The sequence below is a fragment of the Podarcis muralis genome, chromosome 16 (genome assembly GCF_964188315.1).
Source record: "Podarcis muralis chromosome 16, rPodMur119.hap1.1, whole genome shotgun sequence".
Lineage (NCBI taxonomy): Eukaryota > Metazoa > Chordata > Lepidosauria > Squamata > Lacertidae > Podarcis > Podarcis muralis.
In genome coordinates, this window is record NC_135670.1 from 26,617,702 (window position 1) to 26,632,387 (window position 14,686).

Here is a 14,686-nt window from a genome sequence, read left to right on the forward strand (position 1 = left end):
AATAATTACCCTCCAACATTTCTCCAATGAAAATAGGGCATTCCTAACATACCCTCCAATATCTATCTAATGAAAATAGGGACATCCTAAGGAAAAGCGGGACGTTCCGGGATCAAATCAGAAACTGGGACGACTTCTCTAAATCAGGGATGTCCCTGGAAAATAGAGACACTTGGAGAGTCTGGCCTCCTCTATCCAAGTTCCAAACCAGCTGCTCTCTGCATCCATAGCAGTGGCAAAGAGGCACCCCCCCGGGGGGGGGGATGGCTTGGCAGTATCCTGTCCATGCACAGCCTTCACTTCCTGTTCTCTGACCAACTGCCTCTAACTGTCACCCCAAACACCCAGAGCTTCCAGCTGCTCCCTGATTGGCTGTCTATCTCTCTTGGAGGGCAGAATCACAGCATCCTGGAAACATTCTTCCCACTCTCAGGCCTTGGGGGTCCTCCAGTTGCTTCCTGTGAGGTGACAACAGATTGAGCCATCGGTGGCCAATTTAGCCAGCGAGACTCTGCAGGCTCCAAGTCTGTGAGCCTTAATCACGATTTTAAAAGGAAGTGTCAACTTGAAAGATCAGCAGGTCAGTAAATCCTTCCACACCAAATGTTAGTTTTGTGGTAGGAGTGGAAAGCTTTGGTTTTGTGGATTTGTCCAGAGAGGTAAAACAATCAATTTTAATCTGACCCTTCAAAGAGATAAAGGAATCTTAATGTCAGGAATGTGTTGGTACCTAGACCGTATTGTAATGGTATTTGTTGACCAATGGCCAGGAAAACCCAGGCCAGACTGCACTTGTATCTTTAACAGCAGCTTCTCAAAAAACAAAATAAAACAAAGCAGAAAAAGCACCCCAATGACTGCAGCAATCTGCAGCTAAGGAGATGTGAAAATAAACATTCTCATCCAATGTTGTCTGCATGTCCAGCTGAGGCTCCGATACTTTGGCCACCTCATGAGAAGAGAAAACTCCCTGGAAGAGACCCTGATGTTGGGAAAGATGGAGCGCACAAGGAGAAGGGGACAACAGAGGACGAGATGGTTGGACAGTGCTCTCGAAGCTACCAGCATGAGTTTGACCAAACTGCGGGAGACAGTAGAAGACAGGAGTGGGCGTGCTCTGGTCCATGGGGTCACGAAGAGTTGGAGACAACTAAACAACAACAGGGTTGCCAACTGTTTTTCTTGTGCCTTTGGCAGCTGTACCATTAAGCCAGCAGAAGACATTCTATCAGGCATGGAGTTAGATTCAGTGGTGGGAGAAGCTTCACTGGCTTGATCTTTCCCTGCTCTGCAGCCTTTTAAAGGCACTGGAGCCCTGTCAAGAAAAAAAGTTGGCAACCCTTGTTCCAGTGGAAGACTATTGGATGTAAACAAAAAAACCAAACCCCCTGTCTTTTGGGTGGTGTGGATGAACAAAATGAACGGGGCTGGCATTTTGAAGCAAAGCATCAAACAGTGCCCCTCCCAGCCCAGCCCCAAATCAAGGTGCCACAGTACCCAGGGTCAGTCTAGTTATTTTGCCATCAGAGAAAATTATTCCACAAGGGCCCATCCCACTCCCTGGCAGTAAAAATGCAGTAATAAAAAATTCAGTTAATGCAATAATTATGCATTAAGTGACTGGTGATTCGCTTTCTACCCCAAATCAGCTGTCTGAGGGGGCTTTCACACCTCCCTAAGGGTAGGGCCGGGATGTGGGTGGCGCTGTGGGTTAAACCACAGAGCCTAGGACTTGCTGATCAGAAGGTTGGCAGTTCAAATCCCGGTGACGGGGTGAGTTCCCGTTGCTCAATCCCTGCTCCTGCCAACCTAGCAGTTCAAAAGCACGTCAAAGTGCAAGTAGATAAATAGGTAGCGCTCCGGCGGGAAGGGAAACGGTGTTTCTGTGAGCTGCTCTGGTTCGCCAGAAGCAGCTTAGTCATGCTGGCCACATGACCCGGAAGCTGTACGCCGGCTCCCTCGGCCAATAAAGCGAGATGAGCGCCGCAACCCCAGAGTTGGTCACGACTGGACCTAACGGACAGGGGTCCCTTTACCCTTTACCTTTAAGGGTAGGGCCAACCCTACCAATACACCATACATTAAAAGCGAATCCCGGGAACTGTAGTTTGCAAAGTGTGCTGGGAAATGTAGTTCTGCGGGGAATTCCTTGGGGAAAGCTGGGCGCTTTAAAACAAGGTTCTTGTGCAGAGTGCATACCACAAGCAAACACCATCTCAAAGCACCATCCTGCGCATATTTACTCAGACGTGAGGGTGTGCTGAGAGGCACTTATTGCTCATGTGTTTGGGATTACAGTCTTGGTGAAGTGGGGTGAATTTTTCTGCATTTGGCATTCTGTTGTTAATCCAGCTGCTTCCCTGTTCAGCTGCCAGCTCAAATGTACCCTGGCCAAGGTAAGCAGTCTTTGGTAAGAACATCCAAAAGAATGGGGAAAACTTTTCCCCAAAACTAGCAGGGAGGAGAAAAAGCCTGTGCAATAGAAGCTAGACACGTTTTCTTTCCAATTCATAAATCTGCACAACAAAGTCACCTCCCTGGCAAGTGAGTCATTGAAGGATTTATTTCCGTAATTCTTTTTATTAAGAAAAACAACCACCGCAGTTCTCCTCACCCCTTTCAATTTCACATTTCTGGAAAGTGTCTCCTTTAAAACAGACATAATCTATTAGATACGTCACAACCATTTCAATTCGTTTGCATGTGGGCTTCGTGTACAAGACATTCTTAAAACACATCAAGGCTGTTGTTTTTCTCAGTTCGGATTGAAGCTGGTTTGGGGAGTAAATGCATCAACGCACAGAATTTCTGAATAAACAACAGATTTGGATTAGTGGGAGTTAGTGCACAGTAGATGAGAGTGTGGACACAGCAGTAGCATGGGTTTTTTAATGGATTATTTCCTAGGAATTGTTTCAAAGCCCACTGTAGAGCCACAGACCTTTGACTCTCCTCCTGCCATGTGTTGCATCTAAGATGTGGCTCCCATGATCCCTTGCAAGGGCCGCAGAGGATTCTGGGGCACAACTCTTGGGTCTTCCTTCCCATTTAAGACTTTTCATGCCGCCACAAATCATGGGAGCATTTGTGTACCTATCTTGTGGTTTATTGGCAAACTTTACCCCTCTCCTATCTCAGACTTTTGAGAAGAATCAGTTTGGGGGTTTTGTCTGGAGTTCAAGGAACAGGGCAGGGCAAAATGGGGACGTCAAAAGTTTTTCCAAGTTGGCGAAGGACATGCTAAGTCACACAATTGGTCCATCTAGTTCAGCATTGTCTGCACCATTGGGCAGAATTTAGGGTTTCTGGTAGGGAGTCTCTCCTTGCCTTACCTGGAGAGGCCATTGGGGATTGAACCTGTGACCTTCCACATGCCAAGCAGATGCTTAGCCATTGAGCTAAGGCCCTTGACAATACTGAGCCACACAATTGGTCCATCTAACTCAGCGTTGTCTATGCTAACTGGCAGGCAGCACCTGTCCAGGGTCCAGGCAGGGAGTTTCCCCCCAGCCCTACCTGGAGATGTCAGGAGTTGACCTTGGCACCTTCTGCATGCCAAGCAGATGCTCTGACTCCTTCCCACTTTGTAAGTGTTGCACTCTGTGCCTCTCTCCATCTCCTTAGAAGAATCAATTAACATGTCTTCCTCTTCTTTTTCTGCTTCCCTTGGGTGGTGCCAGGGTCTAGTCTCTCCTCCAGCTGGGAGCCATGAAGGCTGACAACACGTCGCAGCAGGAATGCCACTCCTAACTTCCTGGGGTGTCCCCGAAGCTCACAGCCCTCCTTCTCCCCCTCTCCCAAATTCTGGGCGATTAGTGGGCGCTTCTGCACCAGGGTTGGACCAGCCAGTCTGGAAGAACCGCTTCAGGCTGGGCTCTGGGTTCCTTGAGCAGGGCTGGAGTCAAACCCCTCCTTCTTCCGCTGCCTCCTGCCAAACCACCTGCTCCAGGGCTACAAAAGCCTTAAGTACCTCTTGCTGCAGGACCCAGGAAGACAGGGCTTGCTCCTGGCAGCCTTCAGAGAGGAGAGAAGCAGCCACCCTTGGTGATCATGCCAGGACGGAGCCACGCCTGTTAGGAGGACTTCAGGCATCCCAAGGAGAGAGGGAGCAGAGATCTCGGTTACACATTAGACATCGTGGAAGCCCAGGGAGACCCACGCAAGCTTATCATTAACTTGGCGGCGCTGCCAGGCGATATAAAGCCGAGAGCAAGAGAAGGGCAAGAGGCACCCAAAGCGGCAGGATGGCAACCACACCGACAACCGCGGCCATGACCACGGCAGCCCCAGAGGAGGGGCTGGCCATCAACAACCCTGCAGACATCTCTGTCATTGTCCTTTACTTCTTGATAGTGCTGGCGGTGGGAATATGGGTAGGTCTCCTTGACTTTTCTCGTGTGCGTTTTATTTGGTCATCCGACCTCTTGCTTAAGAGACCGCAGAGGAAGGAGAGCCCACAACCTCCTGAATTTCTACTGCATTTGCAATTATATGCCACCTTTTCCTCCAAGGAGCTCAAGAGGGTGTCCCACGGCTCTCCCCCTCCTCATTTTGTCCTCACAGCAACCCTGTGAGGGAGGTTAGGCCGAGAGGCAGTGTCAAAGTCGGCTTCATGGCTAAGTGGGGATTCGAACCCTGGTCTCCCAGGTCCTAGTCTGACACTCTAACCACGACGCCACACAGGTGTAGTGCCACCAGCATCGTTGCTGGACACCAGGAATCTCTGGGGCAGAAAGTGGAAGGTGGCAAGAAATTGCTTTTTTGTTTTGTTTTTATGGAGGGGTGGATTTGACATGTAAAATTAAAGGTGCTTTAAGGTTGCCACCTTGCATTCCTGGCAGGTGATTCCGGAAGGGTGTTTATTATGGAGTTTATTACGGATCCGGCCCAATCACCTTCTCAATCCGGCCAGTGGACGGTCCGGGAATCAGTGTGTTTTTTCATGAGTAGAATGTGTCCTTTTATTTAAAATGCATCTCTGGGTTATTTGTGGGGCCTGCCCGGTGTTTTTACATGAGTAGAATGTGTGCTTTTATTTAAAATGCATCTCTGGGTTATTTGTGGGGCATAGGAATTTGTTCATTATTTTTTTTTCAAAATATAGTCCGGGCCCCCACAAGGTCTGAGCGACAGCCCCCTGCTGAAAAAGTTTGCTGACCCCTGGTCTACATCAACCTCAGAATACCAGCCTGTGTTTCACATCTATTTAATCCAGATTTCCCTTTACTGGAGCAAACCTGATAAGTTAAAAAAACAAGTCTCTGCTTGGTGTGTGTATGAAATCTCCTCTCCCTGCTTGTAGGGTTCACCCCTTCCTCACAGGGCAAGAGGTCAGGGTTGCCCGAGGCGGGGATGAAGGAAACGGAGCCACCAGAAAGTGGCTCAGGGCCAAAATGTCTGAGAGAGGCCTCAGGAAAGAGCAGGGAGGGTGAGATGGGAGGCTGAGGACAGCGATAGGAACAGATGCAGGCAAGGGAGGCTGGTCAGAAGCGGCAATGCCAGCCGCTGGAAGCCACGGGAGAGGAGAGGGCTCCTGTTCTCAGGCCCTGCTTTTGGGCTTTCCAGAGACACTTGTTTATTGCATTTAAATCCCACCTTCTTCTCCAAGGAGCAGTAGGTGGCATGTATGATTCTTCCCCCATTCAGTCCCCTGGTTGGCAGGTTAGACTGAGAGGCTGCGACCGGCCCCCAAGGTCACACTCAGTGAGCCTCACGGCTGAATGGGAAGATTTGAACTCTGGTTTCCCAGCTCCTAGTCTGACACTCTAACCACTACACCACACTGCCTCTCACATTGGCACCTGGCTGGTCACTGTGAGAACAGGATGCTGGCCTGACCCAGCAGCCTTTTCTTCTTCCCAGATGGGGCACTGCCCCACTAGCCTCCTCCTGTCCTTAGCCAGCCGCCCCCCCACCCCCAGAACTGCCTGCCTCCTTCCTTACACCCAGGCTACAGCCTGTCAGTTTCCTCCTCTTCCTCAGCCTCAGTCTCAGAGTTGCCCTTTGTAGAGGAGGGAGGAGGAGGAGGAATCCTAGAATTGTAGAGTTGGAAGGGACCCCAAGGGTCATCTAGTCCAACCCCTGCAATGCAGAAATCCCAACACGCAGTTTGAAACCATACCAGACTCAGCTTAGCTTTGTAAATGTGCTAGCAGTTTTATTGCTTCACCCTTCAGCTTAGGAAGAGAATGGGGTAAGACAAGAAGGAGCTGGCTTTGGCTTCTGCTGGCAGTCTCCTGTGCCCTAGCAGTCCAAAGGGATACATCAGTCGCCGCTCGATAGAGCGATGTTGTTTGGGGTGATGGAAGAGAGCAGCCTGGCCTGGCCAGAGCTCCCAGGAAGGCTGTGGGTGTGCAGCATTTTTAAACTTTCTGGCCGTTTGGAATCTGCACCCGAGGGAGAAGCAGCAAGTGTGATCTGTCCCAAGGTTCTGCACAAAGAGGTCCCCTGATACCTTTGCTGCCCTCCAGAGACTGCAGCACGCAGCGGTAGCTCCCTGGCAGTGCCTGCGCTTGGGCTTGGGTAGCTCAGCTGAACCCATTCAAAGTTTTCCCTAGCCAGGGCAAATGGAAGCGTGTCTGCCACCTAGATTTGAGTGCTTCAGGATGGCTGAGAGGTGTCATGGCCAGGGTGGGGGGAAAGGTGACTAGATGAGATTTTTTATGGCAGCAGAAAGAGTGACAAGAAGGGGAACAGCTTGATTTTTGCCACAAAGGGTGCTGCTGCTGATTCCTTATTGCAGGCTCCTTATCCCCAGTGCTTGCGGCTATTTTAGCAGAGATACAACAGGCACTCTGCACATGTTCAGCGGCGACACTCACCTTGATTACCTATTCACGGCGTGTGTGGATGACAAATGGAAGCTAGCGTTATGGGCTTAAACAGAACAGATGTATAACTTTGCAATCAATTAATGTATTTGAACAGCCGCTCCCTCTCCCCAGAGAGCTGTAGTTCAGGGAGAACGATGAGCAGAGAGTTGACATCACCTTCCCAGACTAAAATTATCCGGATTCTTTGCTGGTGGTATTAAACTGATACTCATTTGTAATGTTGATGAATGGTGTATAGCAAGCTTTCAAGGACTGGGCAAATTCCCTTTTTTTTTGCAGGGGATGGGAGGACCAGTTCCTGACTGTTATTTGCAGTGGGGGGCCATTATTTCCCCAAGGACATTCCTCCTTTTATCCTCACAACATCCTGTGAAGTAGGTTAGGCTGAGAGGCAGTGGCTGGCCAGTGAGCTTCACGGCCAAGAGGGGATTTGAACCCTGTTCTCTCCCTGGTCTTAGTGCAGCACTTTAACTGCACTGCCTCTCAAAGTAGGGTTGCCAACTCTTTTCCTGCCTCTGCTCTTGTGCCTGGCAGAAGGTTTTACCACTTTTCTCCTTGCCCGACGCACAGAAAACCTTTCATTCTTATGACTTGCAAATTAATAATAATATTGCACTGAAAATTAATAATATTGCAAATTAATAATAACCCTTGCACTGAAAAATTCCCAGAGCAGCTGTGTAATAATGCACCAGGTGGTGCCTTTCCTGGGCTGTAGAGAAATGAAAAGAGCTTCACCTGTGAAACGTCTGTCTGATGGGCAACCCTTAAAGTTTCAGAAGCAGAACCAGTGGAAGGAGGTGCAGGAGCCAAGCCGACTTGATGACTGGCTCCCCAGGACCTGGGTGGGGCAGGTCAGGGTGTCTGATTCTGGCAGTGTGTGGCAATGACTCCCAGGGTCCTTGCACTGCCTGAACTCCTTCAGAGCTGTGCAGAAGTCCAGAAGGCCCTCGAAGAGCCCAGGACTCCCCTCTCTGAAGCAGCCTTCTCCAGTCTGGATGTTTTGGACTACAATTCCCATCAGCCTTAGCATCCCACGGCTATCCAGGCTGGGGCTGATGGGAGTTGTTTTTCAAAGCATCTGGGCAAGGCTGCTCTTAAGGAAGACGGGCAGGTGTCAGGAGGGATGGGCTAAGAGCGTGAGGAGGGTTTTGAATACAAAACCACTGAGAAAATTGCAAGGCAAGACTGCTTGCTGGCTTGATTTTGTCTGAGGTCAAAGAGAGTCTCATTGTACCAGGAAGCTAGGATCCCTCTTCCCTTGCCCTGGCTGTCCCCACGCCACACTTAACATCTACCTAGTTATGCAGATGCCAGTGTGAGAGTAGGTTTCTTACATTCCAAAGCAGGAACGGGCAGAACATGCGGGTCAAGTTATATATATATCACCAGGAAATACGGAGTGCTAGAAAATCCCATTGCTCTTGCAAGGGGAATGGCTTGCCTTTTCTCTCTCTTCCAGAAACCATGAGGTCTAGAGGCATGCTTGCTCTTTTTAAAATGAAGAGAAAGCGGGGCTCTCCACAGGAGGTAGCTGCTTCTGAGGTGGAAAGCCACATTTCAGAACTCGGATCCAGCTGTTGCACAGGCTAGTGATTTATTTGGGTGTGTACTGCGTTGTGTTTGCTGGTTTCTAGGACGCTTGTGGTGCTGTGGTCTAAACCACTGAGCCTCTTGGGCCCGCTGATCAGAAGGTCGGCGGTTCAAATCCCCAAGACGGGGTGAGTTTCTGCGCACTCTAGCTTTTGTCACTGTGTTCCGTTGTGCCAGAAGTGGTTTAGTCCTGCTGGCCACAGGACCCGGAAAACTGTCTGTGGACAAACGCCAGCTCCCTCAGCCTGAAAGTGAGAGGAGCGTAACAACCCCATAGTTGCCTTTGACTGGACTTAACCATCCAGGGGTCCTTTACCTTTTTACCTTGCTGGTTTCTGTGGACACACAACGGCCGTGCCACAATTGTATGAGGAGGAGGAGCAGCAAAAATAGTCCTTTTGCTTTGTTGCTTTCTCTTTCCGGGAGGTGAACACTGATTCTTGCCTGCCATTTGCAGTGCAGAATGAGAGATGGGCTCAAGGCATGCTACGGGTCTGCCCAGGTGGGGCAGGGCACCCTATGCCAAAGAGCCACAGTGAGCGCCAGGCTAGGTAGACCAGTTGCTCAGAATCTGTTGAAGGCATTTTCCCATGTGCATGGGCAAATGCCAACAGTCTCCTGAAGAATTTTATGAAGATGTAGATGCATAAACACACACACACACACACACACACACACACACACACACACACATGTTTGTAACGAATATTATTATTGATTGAATTATTGCTAGAATGTATGCCCAGAGAGCATACAGAGAGCTTACCAGAGAGACTTCCAAGGCACCAAGCAGACACACTATTTAAAAGCAAAAACAGTCTGAAACGCTGAAAGCATTCTAAAAACAATTACAATTAAGAACATTTCAAAGCAGTTTCAGTTCAAATGGAACGTATTACAAATTCTCCACTTTGGGGGTATGAAGCCATGACCATCATTTATGCCGGTGTTTCCCAAACTTGGGTCTCCAGCTGCTTTTGGACTACAATTCCCATCATCCCTGACCACTGGTCCTGCTAGCTAGGGATGATGGGAGTTGTAGTCCAGAAACAGCTGGAGACCCAAGTTTGGGAAACCTCCTGGTTTAGGTGATCGTCAGTGTTCCTTGGTGGATCTCTGAGTTTTGAGACATTTCAAGGCTACCATCCAATAAACATACCTCTGGTCCGTAGGAAGTACCATAATGTAGATTAAATGACATTTGTTATTTTAAAAATGATGCAAAATGTGGCCTTCCCGGAGTAGCCCCTTCCCTGCCCATATGACTATGCATTGTAAGGGGTTAGGCTAGATGACCCATGGGCCCCTTCCAACGCTTCAATTCTATGACTATGCCATGCCCTATAGTGTATGGTGGGTGTAAACAGAGAGACTGCTATGCCAACCTCTGCCAGCCTGGTGGTGCCCTCCAGATTCTTTGGACCACAACTCTCGCCAGTCCCAGCCAGCATGGGCAAACGGCGCTGGGTCTGAGCACACCTGTGTTGGCTGAGGGTAGCGGTAGTCCAAAGCACTTGGAGGGAGCGCCACCAGGCCCCGGTGACGATTGCCCTCTGCCCCAACCAGCGGCATTTCTGTATGACATTTGGGTTGGGCAGCCATGGAGGGTGGTGCCAGGAGGAACTGCCAGTCTGGACAAGCCTCAGGTGGCACGTTGCCCACAGACGACGTTCTCATTCATTTACCCCCATCATGGTTTCATTGGGAAAGGCTTGGCGAAAGGCCTGTTTGCCACCGAAACAATGGTGAGCCTTGATTGCGCCTAATAAATCTGTGCCACGAATGGACATGAATATAATCGCTGTTAAGCTGCCTGCAGTGCTTCCGGGATGGTGCTAAATAAACAGCAGCTCGGGGATGCCAGTTTGTTTTTTTGTTTTTGTTGTAGCATCAGAGGGATAACTTCATGCCAGGCTTTCTCCTTCCGGATCTGACTCCATTCCGAATCCTGCTCCCAACATTTCTGTTCCATTGTTCATGGGAGCGGTGCTTTTTTCCCGGGGTGGGGGATGCAGGGGTACACATACTCCTAAACATTTTGTGAATCTTTGTACTTTTCTCCATGTACACTGGTACCTCGGGTTAAGAACTTAATTTTTCCGGAGGTCCATTCTTAACCTGAAACTGTTCTTAACCTGAAGCACCACTTTAGCTAATGGGGCCTCCCGCTGCTGCTGAGCCGCTGCTGTGCGATTTCTGTTCTCATCCTGAAGCAAAGTTCTTAACCTGAGGCACTATTTCTGGGTTAGCGGAGTCTGTAACCTGAAGCATCTGTAACCCGAAGCATCTGTAACCCGAAGTACCACTGTACTGTGTTTATTTCCCCCGATTTGAACTATAAAATGGTAATTTTCTTAAGTCAAAATGAGAGTACCCCTAAATATATTTTTTTAGATACATCACTGCATGGGAGGTCTTTTGCAAACCATTTCTGGGATGCATCTCATGGGCTTAACACTTGGAACTCCAGAGAGATTATGAGGATAACCTGATAGTTTCATTTCTGGCAGGCTTAAGATAGAATCAACTTTTCACGGTGGATTTGTACCCGCTGGGTCAATACTCCAAGCAGGCCCAATGAAATCAGTGGACAAGTTAAGGTCAAGGGGTTGCAGCCAACCGATGTTACTCCAGAGTAGACCCATTGAAATTAGGGGACCTAGATCGATCACATCAATTAGTTTCAACAGGCATGCCCTGAGCCTCACCAATATTGGACACAGCTCATAATCGACATAGGAGCCAATGTGGTGTAAGGGTTAGAGTGTTGGACTGTGACCTGGGAATCGGGTTCAAATCCACACTCAGTCATGTTTTCTGGGCCTGTCGCTGCCTCTTTCAGCCTAGCCTATCTCACAGGGTTGCTGTGAGGACAAGATGGGGAAGAGGAGAGCCATGAGCTCTTCGGAGGAAAACGTGGTCCATAAACAAAATAAGAAATGTTTTGTCAATGTTTTGATGCTCACTGACATCAATGGATTTAAATTAGAATTAGGGTTCCTTAAACCCACTGATCTGAATCTCACTGGATACTCACTGGATATCATCCTTTGACAAGATGTCCTTTTCAATATATTATTAATTTATTACATTTATACCCTGACTTTCCTTCAGCAGAAGCCCAGGGCAGAAAACAATACGTGAGAAAACAATTAAAAAAAACCTTAAAGCCTATTCTAGTACTGTATAGAGGTGGACTGGGAAAGATCTCCACTTAAAAGGCTCATTGGAAGAGGAAAGTCTTTGGCAGGCACCAAAAAGACAACAGGGGAGGCGCCTGTCTAATATTCATGGGGAAGAGAGTTCCAAAGCACATTGTACAGAAGAGACCTCCCAATAAGATGGTATCTGCAGGATGCCCTCGCCTCGATCGGATATGTAAGGGGTGAGACGATCTTTCATGCATCCTGGTCCCACATTGTCCTGGGCTTTATACACTAGAACCAGTACCTTGAATTTAGTAGGTTAATGTGTTGGCGATATCCTGCCCCAGTGAGCTGCCACATTTTGCAGCATCTGCCACTTCCAGACAACCTGAAGGGCAGCCCCACAAAGAGCACATTGCAGTAATGAGCTTATCAATACATGGGGAGATAGTGGTCAGGCTCTATTATATGGCTGGTAACTCTAATTGCATCTCCTCTTCTGTCTTCCTTAGGCCATGTATTCAACAAACCGTGGGACAGTTGGGGGATTCTTCTTAGCAGGCCGGAGCATGGTCTGGTGGCCGGTAAGTTGTGTCTAAAGAGCCAACTCCCCTGAAAAACAGCCCCCTTCATTTTCCACCAAGAGGACCACAGGCTGAATCTACCCTATCTGCCCTTCCTGATTTTGCAAATTGCAGACTGAAACAGAGAACCATATCCTCTGAAAGGGACGCTCCTCTGAATTTTGCAATGCGGTTCTCCAGACAAGTAAATGTGTACAAAATTGCACCTGCTTGGGTAAAGCGTGCATAGAACGGTATATGTTCACGAAAAGAACATGGAAAAAGTATATTAGGGGGACATTGCTTTGCAAAAAATGTGTAGATTAGGCAAAATGTTGGCCATTAGGAGAAATTTGCGCAAAAATGCTGGTGAGTTTTCATGAGGATTTTTAAAAAGCAAACTGATAGGGAAATGTGGAGAAGAGACTGGGGGAAAACAGGAAACCAAGAGAAACAGAAATTTTGCAGTCCAAAGCAGTGTGGGGAAGGGAGAAACCAGATTGGCAAAGGTTTGCCTATGCAAAGCTTTGCTGCTGCTGACTATTGGTGGACGGTGGAGGGGCAAGACTCTCTCTGCTCCTTTGCCCATCCTCACGGCACCAGGGCTCCTGAGGATAGACTGTGGAGGAGCAGGGCAGCGGCTGGTCTGTCGCCTGGTGCATGACTCACCTTCCAGTGAGGTGCCCAGTGAGGTGAAGAGAAAGAGCTTGTTCCTTCCGAAAGCAGAAGCTGTCCTTCTTACCTGATGCTCCCTTGGAGGGGAAAGATCTAAGGATCAAAGTAGAAAAAGGAACAGCTCATTCTTTGCCAGTGTGAGCAGGAAAGGGGGATGAAATAAACATCTTATATATATTTTCTTCTCACTCAACTTTTGGCCAAGTCTCATCAGTCTTATTTGTTTGCTGAAAAACAGGTTTATCATGTGTTTGTGTGTGTGTGTGTGTGTGTGTGTGTGTGTGTGTGTTGCTCTAAGTGGCTTATGTCCGGAATACGTTGGTGTAAAACAGCACCTGCAAAGCAGGCAGATTCATACAATACAAATACAAGAGCGACACATTTTAAAAGAAGGATGAGTGGGGGGGAATTCGGGGGGTGGAGGTGCATTCGTGATGGCCTGTCGACACACCATTCCTATGTTAGTTTTTCTGCGGTGTCTGCTCGATATTATTTCTGTCCAGAGGGGCCCTCTTGTACAATGGTGCAACAAAGGCTGGACAAAATAAAAATAAAAATAAATTGGAATGTTTGCAGCATGAAAAGGGATGGGATTTCAGCAAGCAGTACACCAATTGCAAATGAAGCAGCCTGGCTTCCCAGAAACTACTGCAGGTGCAAATCAGTATTGAAAGCGGGATTACATATACCATAAATGTCCCCAACACCGTTTTGTGCAAAAACTGCCCTGAATGCACAACGAGAAGAGGTGTCTGGAGGGGCTCAAAGGCTTCACTCTGTCCCCTGTGTGACGCTGGCTCTTTTAAAATACAGTGGTACCTCGGGTTAAGTACTTAATTCGTTCCGGAGGTCCGTTCTTAACCTGAAACTGTTCTTAACCTGAAGCACCACTTTAGCTAATGGGGCCTCCCGCTGCTGCTGAGCCGCTGCTGTGCGATTTCTGTTCTCATCCTGAAGCAAAGTTCTTAACCTGAGGCACTATTTCTGGGTTAGCGGAGTCTGTAACCTGAAGCATCTGTAACCCGAAGCATCTGTAACCCGAAGTACCACTGTACTGTGTTTATTTCCCCCGATTTGAACTATAAAATGGTAATTTTCTTAAGTCAAAATGAGAGTACCCCTAAATATATTTTTTTAGATACATCACTGCATGGGAGGTCTTTTGCAAACCATTTCTGGGATGCATCTCATGGGCTTAACACTTGGAACTCCAGAGAGATTATGAGGATAACCTGATAGTTTCATTTCTGGCAGGCTTAAGATAGAATCAACTTTTCACGGTGGATTTGTACCCGCTGGGTCAATACTCCAAGCAGGCCCAATGAAATCAGTGGACAAGTTAAGGTCAAGGGGTTGCAGCCAACCGATGTTACTCCAGAGTAGACCCATTGAAATTAGGGGACCTAGATCGATCACATCAATTAGTTTCAACAGGCACTGCCGCTGTGCCACCGCCGCCCGATTTCTGTTCTCATCCTGAAGCAAAGTTCTTAACCCGAGGTACTACAGTGGTACCTCGGGTTACATACGCTTCAGGTTACAGACTCTGCTAACCCAGAAATAGTGCTTCAGGTTAAGAACTTTGCTTCAGGATGAGAACAGAAATCGTGTTCTGGCGGCGTGGCGGCAGCAGGAGGCCCCATTAGCTAAAGTGGTGCTTCAGGTTAAGAACAGTTTCAGGTAAAGTACGGACCTCCGGAACGAATTAAGTAGTTAATGCAAGGTACCACTGTATTTCTGGGTTAGCGGAGTCTGTAACCTGAAGCGTATGTAACCTGAGGTACCACTGTATAGTGTTAAGGCAGTGGTTTTCAACCACTGTGGCACCCTGGGGTGCCTTCAGTGGTGGTGAGGTGCTCTGTGGGCAGCACCAGCC

At 48.4% G+C, this 14,686-nt stretch overlaps 1 protein-coding gene across 1 annotated transcript in view; it reads left to right on the plus strand.

Moving 5' to 3' along the window:
- The first annotated feature begins 443 nt into the window (after window positions 1-443).
- Window positions 444-14,686, plus strand: part of LOC114586546 (sodium/glucose cotransporter 1-like) — a 39,003-nt gene continuing 24,760 nt past the window's right edge. Inside the window, exons 1-3 of the mRNA XM_028710154.2 lie at window positions 444-580; window positions 3,681-4,373; window positions 12,085-12,156. Of these exons, the coding sequence (XP_028565987.2) occupies window positions 4,245-4,373; window positions 12,085-12,156 (201 nt within the window). The 5' untranslated portion in view covers window positions 444-580; window positions 3,681-4,244. The remainder of the gene's footprint in view (window positions 581-3,680; window positions 4,374-12,084; window positions 12,157-14,686) is intronic.